Source organism: Seriola dumerili, unplaced genomic scaffold, assembly GCF_002260705.1.
Source record: "Seriola dumerili isolate Sdu_G_001 unplaced genomic scaffold, Sdu_1.0 BDQW01000134.1, whole genome shotgun sequence".
NCBI lineage: Eukaryota > Metazoa > Chordata > Actinopteri > Carangiformes > Carangidae > Seriola > Seriola dumerili.
In genome coordinates this window covers 453,716-462,505 of record NW_019174389.1, presented here as the reverse complement: position 1 = coordinate 462,505, position 8,790 = coordinate 453,716, and the positions used below count along the sequence as shown (strand labels likewise).

Here is an 8,790-nt window from a genome sequence, read left to right as displayed (position 1 = left end):
GCTCTATTACAGAAATTTAGATGAGAAGCTTAGCTTAGATTAGTATAAAGACTGGAAACAGGGAAACAATTGGCCTAGTACTGCCCAGAGCTAATAACAATGCCCCTGTCAGGCTCATTGATTAATCAATTAAATGTGATTTGTTTAATCCATACAAAAATCAAAGTGATAATTTGCCATTATAAAGGCAGCTAAGATAACCGGCTACTGGCTGTAGCCTTGTATTTAATTGACAGAATGTGAAAGTGGTATTGATCGTCTTGTTTAATTTTCAAGAAAGTGAATATATGTATTCATTCCATAAAATAGACTCGTCGAGGCTATAACTGAAAACATCTCATTTATTAAACTGTACTAACAGTTTTGTCTCTGTTTTAGGAATCAGTGGTGTCCACTGTGAGGAGCACAGTTTCGGCTTTGAGGAGCTGTCCTTCATGGAGTTTCCCCCATTAGACCGCAGGGCTAATTTAATTTCTCTAGAGTTTGCGACAGTGCAGAGAAATTCCTTGCTCCTCTACAGCCCTGGAGGATCGTCCAGCAGGGAGTTCTTTGCACTGGAGATATTGGATGGGGCCATACATCTCTCTTATGACCTGGGCTCAGGACCTGTGAGGCTGCAGACAAGCAAACAAGTGGCAGATGGATATTTTCACATTGTCACTGCCAGGAGGATTGGTAATGTGAGTTTTAAATATGTCGGCACATACACAAGGTTAATGAGACGGTATTTTTAAGTTAGAATTTGGAGAAGTGAGTCTGAAGACTGATGAAGTGCTATTTGCATTTAACAGATGGGTTCTTTACATGTGGACAACTGCACAGATGTTGAGAACAATGGATTTTGCTTTTCACAGAGTGATGGCAGTGGCTCAGAGAGGTAGCAGTGAAATATTATTGCTGCTTTTCCATAATTCACAGTTTCTGCTTTTAGTATGTGTAATATTTATTAATGGCCTCTCTATGTCTTTACGCACACTCAGGACCCTAGATGTTGGCAACAGTAATATCACATTTGGAGGATTGAGGACTTTTGAATTTATTCTACTGCATCCTGCTCAGATAAAAACCCATGACTTTGTCGGATGTATTCGAAACATTCATGTTAATGGCATCCAGCTGACACCGTCTATGGCCCTTGTGACATATAACATTCTTGATAGGTAAGCTTATAACACTTAAAACATGTAGATGCTCTAGATATACAAACAGCTCAGTCCTTAATATTTATTTAACACAGAAAATATATCTCTTTTGTTTTCGTTTATGTGTAGATTTCAGTAACATGTCTTGTATCTATATTTCTTTTATAAAGGTGTCCTCGAACAGCAGTTTCCCCATGTCACAGCGACCCATGTAAGAATGGTGGTGTATGCCACGATCTGTGGTCTGACCATCTCTGTGAGTGCAAGAGTCCTTTTTTTGGAAGCGACTGTGCCGAAGGTACGAAAGAAGAAGAAAAGAATTATATGTAGTTATATATATGTAAAACTGAAGTTTTTCGCACTTGTGAAAAATGCTTTAAAGTGAGGATTCTTTCAAATATAATGGCATGAAAAGTTTTTATTTGTCAATTAACTTCATACAAAGTGCAGTATTTGGTGTGACCATGTTATGCCTTTAAAACAGCACCAATTCTCCTCAGTGCGCTTGCGTGGTTTTTAAGAATACTTGTCAGATAGGTCGTTCTACTCATCTTGGAGAACTTTCCACAGTGCTTCTGTGGGATTCGGCTGTCTCAGTGTCTTCTGTCTCTTCATGTAATCCCAGACTGATGCTGAGATCACAACATCTGTAGGACTCATTGTTCCTCTTGTGGCTAAAGACAGCTCTTTATGAATCTGGCTGTGTGTTTGGGGTCGTTGTCATGTGTAGAATAAATCTGAGACAAATCAGATGCCTGCCTGATTGTACTACATAATGGATGAGAATCTAAACACATACAGTATTAGTAGTATATATATTTATTTCATAGAATTGAGTTTTATTTTGATTTTGAGTATTTATTTTTGAATCATGAATGAAAGATAAAGATTTTCCCCTTTCATTTAACAGAATCATCAGAAGAATTTGTATTGAGACTTGATGGGAATGACTACATTGAGTATGTCATAAAGGAGAGATTCAAGAGAGACTACCTGCTAAAAGACTCGCTGGATGATGAGAAAGAGGGAAACAACAAAGATCAAACAGTGATTAACATCAAGTTCAAGACCAAACACAATGGAGCACTAATGTTTGTTACTGGACAGACAGGATATATCATGCTGAAGGTAGGTATGAATCTCATTTAGATATCTACTCATCTTGTATTTTTATTCGTAGCATAAAACAGTTTTTTCTATGTCATTCAGATAAAAGACAGAAAGCCTGTGTTCCTGTCCAAAGACACGCTGTCCGGACACCTGTCAGAGTTCACTGTGGACTCTACAGTGGCTGACGGGGTCTGGCATGTCCTATCCTTGTTCAGCAATGGACAGATCACTTTTCTGACTCTGGATGGAAAACCGGTCTTGAACATCACCGACCGAATAATGGATCTCATTCCTGTTAGTGTGGAAAAGATTATTCTTGGTGCGGCTCTGACAGGCGACTCAAAGCTCCAACAGTCAGGTGAGATTTACAAGAATTATTGCTATCTGATCGTATCTGTTGAGTTTTTCTTTTAGATAGTTGCCAAGTCATAATGATCATACCAATACACTCTTTTTCTACTGACAATGAATAAATCTTGGACCCATAATTTCTGTACAAGCACTGTTAATCGTCATATTATAGAACATGTGAAAAGATAAATGAAATCTAAAAGAAAAGATCATCTTTTTTGTGTTTTCCTTTTTTTGATGTAAATACTCTTAGCAAGAAGCATTAAAGAGACAAAATACTTAAAGGTTTCTTGTTGCGTCTTGCCTGCTGCTGTCATATCTCGCCTGTGCATCTTACAGGGCAGCACATCGTTTTATCACTTCACCTCATACAGGAGGTTTTTTTATCAGGTTAGGTTGTCTCTTTGTTTGGTGTAGGAATAGATCATTGAGTTTGTGTTCTATTCAACCCTTTCCCTTTACATGTATAATAAAGTGTAAGCAGAATTACTTAAATGAGGAGCAAGGTTTTTAAGTAAATGACTCTAGATGCAACCATTGTTTTTACATGAAGTGGTCACCTTGCATTTTTAGCACTTTGAGTACCACTGATGACTCTCTTCATGCTATTTTTGACAGGGTTCACTGGATGTGTTCAGTATTTCAATGTGACCGGTTACACTCTGCCTGTCAGCGGACACAGTGTGACGGTGGACATCTGGCCGAGCCCGACTCTTCTCCAGTCCAGCTGCATCTCTCCAGGTGTCTGTCTGCCCTCCCCCTGCTCTGATGAGGACACTGTCAGGAGGAGTTGTCTCTCTGGACAGTGTCAAACCCGGTGGAGGTGTGGACCCGCTGTGCAGAACAGGTCCTGCATCTGTTTGCATAATGTCTCAGACCATGCCTGCGATATCTGCATCTCTACAACAGAAAGCCGTGATCAGTGCTCTGAGGCAGAGGGCAGTGTGCCTCTGTGGCTCATAGCTGTGATCCTTCCTCTAATCTCCATCCTGGTTATTATAGGAATGTTTCTTGCCATTTACAGAGTGAGGCGGCAGAACGCAAAGTGTCAGCCTGATAGTTTGCCACAGAAGACAGAGCGAGGGACAGACAATGTAACTTTTTGTTTTGATGACAACATGACGCTCACGGATGCTGCACCTGCAGAAAAAGAGAAACAACATGACCCAATGACTGCTGATCTGCAGAGGTCAAGTGTGGAGTTTTACTGTGATGCCAGTCTGTCAAGTGTGCAGCCGGAGCCCAACAGTGACCTGGAGTATTATGAAATCGGCAGCATCTCTAGTGCGTTTCATTCAGACACCTCCCTCGAGCTCAGCTGGCACAAGCATTTGTATAGCACAAAGTGTGCGAAAGCTGATCCTAAACGGTGGGGAGATTTGAAGATGCTACTCACAAGATTTAAGAAGGAATGCTCCAGCGAAGAGAAGGCAAAGAGTCCAACAAAACCTCAACATGTGGCCTCCCTAAACAAGCAATTGTCAGAGCAGCCACAGAATACACCACCTTGTTACATAAAGAAGATCCCACAACCAGAGCTCCTAGAACCTGTGCAATGCCTCACCTTTGAAGAAATTGGTAAAATAAATGCTCCTCTGGAGCAAACAATGTCACATCAAGCATCCCTGAGGTGTGGACCCACCAAGTCCACCACGATGAAGGATGTCTCATCTGACAGTGAAACAGACAGCACATTCACCTGCTCCGAGTCGGAGTGTAGACAGGTTTCTGTCATCAGCACCAGGGAAGATGGACATTACCAGTCAAGCCTCTCTGCACGCAGCTTCAGACAACAAGACATTTTGCCTGTGAGTACATTATTCAAACACAACTGTCACTCTGCTGCAGGTCAGCATAAAGATGACAGTACTCCCTCCGGGATGTTTGAGCGATGGGAAAATATTTTAAATATGCATCTGCCTTATAGCAGCTATGTTCCCGTATTTGAGGATATTGCATGTCTAGCCATGGAACCCAGTCAGAGCTATGACATGCAAAGTGATACAGAGGAAATTATTTGAATGTCATTATAAAGGTGTTGCTGTAATGTATCAAAATTCACTAATACTGCAAATTAATGGAAGTCTGAAGTTTTAGTTCTAAACAAGCAATGAAATATGTTTTCACTTAAAGCAGAACTCTGGATCTGGATCTTACTCACTGGGTGTCTGATATCCTGTACTGTCTTAGTAAAGAAAATTAAAATTAATGAAACATAAGAGTTTCAAGTACTGTCAAAACCCATCACCACCACAGCCTATGTCTTTTGATTTAAAATTGTAAGTATAAGTGGACATTCATCTCAGGCTCCACTTTATTTTAACATATTCTGATGGTTTGGCTCTATCTAGTGGACAAATTCAAGGTTACATTCAGAGGTGGTCTGATCAACTGTATAGATTATATAAAGATTGTATATTTTGTGTTTTATCACATATTGAGTAGTTAAGAGGTTTCACAATTGCCCTTAAAATCAAAATAATAAAAAAAATGTTTTTTTTAATTAGGGGAAGTACAGTATATTTAAGCGTGTATTTCATTGTGTATTTCAAGAACTATAGGCAGATTCAAGATGAAAGAAAAAGGCTGATTTCATCTTTGACTGAATCAGTATACAACCATCAGAGGATTCTACTCAGCACTTTGATGGATGTTATCCTGTCTCAGTTTTACTCTGTATATTCATCTAAATGTAAAAAGCTTAATTGAATATGCAAATGACACATATCTATGGGAATATATCAGTTTTCAAAATGCTATCTAGTTCTTTTTTTTAAATTTAGTTAATTATTTCCACACAGAATACACATAACAGGACAACAGCAGAGTTAGAGATGGCTCTTGCTTCACTCAGTCACTTTGTAATTGTTTCTATTTCACTTTATTTAAAAGTAAAAGTTTTCATACTTCTCATATGACTTTGCATGTGTTTTTAATTCATCTTACGACAGTAATTGATTTATTTGGATGATAAATACACATAGTGTAACAGTTCATTTATTGAACAGAATTTCTCTGACACTGAACACTTCCACTAGAACAGCTAACATTTATGCTTGTGGAGTCTGAACTTGTTTTGCACTAAACAGGCCAGGTCACGATGTATATTTGCCTTTTCTATTTTGTAGTATGCAGGAGTTTTTGCCTCTCAAGTGTGTGTCTGTGAGAGCAAGAGACCTGTTTCTAAGACAGACAAATGTTTTATTAAAAATTACAAACTTGAAACTTGATTTATTTTGATGTCAAGATGCAAATGTATTTCTAATAATAAATTATAATAAATTTGATTTATGCACTTTTTTTACACGATGTTACACAATATTTTAAAATAAGACATTAGAGTAACTCAATAAGAAACAATAAAGTTGTGCTAAAAAGATATGATATAACATGACAAGAAAATACAATAGAAGAAAACTGAATGAAATAATGAAATATAACATTAAGAGCAGAGTACAAATTTGTTACAATAGGCTGTCAAAATGAAGTGCTGAAGTGTTTTTTAATCCAGAGCGAGAGACCCAAAACTAAAGGCTCAGTCATCCCTACTGTTTGGAACAATGAGGAGAGCCCTGCTTGTGGGTCTCAGAATGCTAGGGTTTTATAAATTGTAATTAGGAGCTTGATGTGCAGCTTTAAAAGTTAGAAGCAATGTCTTAAAATTTATTCTAAAACTCAGGGGAAGTGGTACATTTAAAACAGTAAAATAAAACAACAGATCACTTCCTTAATTGCCCAATGTCAATCTATGTTATTTAATTGTACACTGCTGGATTGGATTTGATAAATTTTTTGTGCTAATCTTAATTTTCCTAGTGAAGAATTTCTTCTTCAAGCATTCTTTGATGTCCTTGGTTTTGAAACAGTATATTATTGGGTTGACAGCAGCAGGTAAAAGACTGTACAGCATCACAACAACAATGCGAACTGGAGCACTGAAAGTGAAACCTACATTATTTGCCAGGTACACAAAGCACCGTGGCATATAATACAGAAATGTGATAAGGAGCTGTGGCATGCAGGTAGACATAGTCCTGAGGCGGCCTTCAGAGCTGGACATACGAATTACAGCAACAATGACGACAAAATAAGAGAATATAATAAAACCCAGAGGCACCAACAAACTGAACATGGCAAGACCAAGTCCAACTAGCTGAACTCTTCGTACATTCTCACATCCGAGTCCTGTTATTGATAAATGGTCACAATAGCAATGTAAAATTATATTTGAATTACAATAAGGCAATGCAAGAGCATCTAAAACTATACCCACCATCCATGTTATTGGCATAAACCATGATATTCCACAAAGCACAGACACTGTGGTGTTTGTGAACAGAGCTGTGTAACGCAGTGGAGCACAAACTGCAATAAAACGGTCAAGGGCCATCACCATCAGGATGAAAGAATGAGTTGCCCCTAAAAAATGAACAAAATACATTTGTGCAAAGCAACCATAAAATGAAATAATGCTGTCATCAAACCAATATTTTAATATAATCTTTGGAAGAGTAACACACCCAAACACAAAGTCACATAATGCAAGGTGGCAAAAGATCAGATAGGTGGGTTTGTGAAGAGACTGTTCATATTTAACAAATGCTAAAATGAAAATATTTCCCACAGCTATGGCCAAGAAGAGTACAAAAAGCAGGGCCGACACAGGACCATAATGCTCTGGTAAAAGTCCAGGAAATCCAACAATGAAGAAATCTTTTATCCTTGTTACATTTGTGTAGAACATATTCACTTGAATTCACAATAGAAATATATCAAGTAGAAAACACAGAGACTTAAGTAGTTATTAGGCTGAGTTGAGAAAAATACAGGATAAGACAGAAGTGTTGACAATATACTTACAGTGGTTCCATAAGCATCCTGCAACATCTCAGGACACATAATGCTCAGGATCTTGTCTGATACTACATTTTATGTAAACAAGTAAGTCCCAAATGGATTGCATTTCCCAAAAGCACTCGACTACTTCAACATGACAGATGACGCTTTCAATAAAATAGTATTTAGTGTCCTGTCAGTGCCTTACAGCCATGGCAAATATACACTACAGTATACTATGGAGCACATAGAATGTCACTACATTATTTTATCAGTTGCAACACAAAATAAAATTGATTACATTAAGGCATTATCAGCAGTCTACACAAAACCTCTGATGATCTTATTCTTCATTTAAATGGCAAATCAACAATTTTACAATTGATTCACAAAATTTCCTTTAAAAACCTTCATAGAATTGGACCTTTTTTGTTATTTCCTTAATTGGTGTCTCTCTGACATATTAATTTGACTCCTTTCAAATTAGTTCAAGTTTCATTGTTACTTTAATGTAAACATGTCTACTTATATACAAGTAATTTGCAAAAGAAAATATTTCCTGGGGAGAGATGTATCGCCACCCCAGTTACGGCTTTTAACAGTCTTTTCATCAATGAAAACATCTGCAGTTTGCATCTGGTAATTCGGCTGAAAAAGTTTATCCAGACAAACTGCAGCTTCTCACTTGTATTTGATTGCATGCTGTCTTATCCAATCCAATATGGCGGCGACGTTTACGCACGACCCCGCAGCCGGTACGGCGTCTGCAGCTAAGACAGATGAAGGTAAGACAGTTGTGGAGTCACAGGTTCAAAGTTTAATGTTCCTAACAAAAGTCATCTAGAAAATACTACAAGGAGTAGCAGGTAGAGCTTCTACTGATGATTTCATGTCTGTGTTTTATTTTTTGTGGTTAATATTGTCAACGCTAACGCTAGCTAAATATTAACAATGTCGTGCTAGTTTAATGTAGCGGTTGGATAAGTCTGAATGTAGGAGACAATCCCCTGGAAAGAGTACTTAACCCTATTCATTTATATAGCGCATTTCACTGTGTTTTATTTTGGCAAGAAAAACAATTGGAGCAAGGAAGTGGGGGTTTTACAGGTGCAGCAGCTAATGTATCCAAATGTAATGCAATACTTTTTAATTGCTCAGATTTTATTTGTATTTTTGAGAGATAGTTAATGTTGCTCTGTGTTTGTGGGTGTTTCATTTCATAACTGAAGAAAAGAAAAGAAAAGAAAAGTGGACTGAAGCAGAGGAGCATCAGACCAGCAACCGGATCAACTCCACATCTCACCAGTTCATCACAGATAAGCCCTGAAATTTAATCACTTTATTTTGAGAA

The 8,790-nt window shown here is 37.9% G+C and overlaps 1 protein-coding gene across 1 annotated transcript; it reads right to left on the bottom strand.

The window, feature by feature from the left end:
* Nucleotides 1-6,354: 6,354 nt before the first annotated feature.
* On the bottom strand, nucleotides 6,355-7,347 carry LOC111224416 (olfactory receptor 52E8-like). The gene has a single exon (XM_022748889.1). The coding sequence runs from the start codon at nucleotides 7,345-7,347 to the stop codon at nucleotides 6,355-6,357; it is 993 nt and encodes a 330-aa protein (XP_022604610.1).
* Between the last annotated feature and the right edge of the window lie 1,443 nt (nucleotides 7,348-8,790).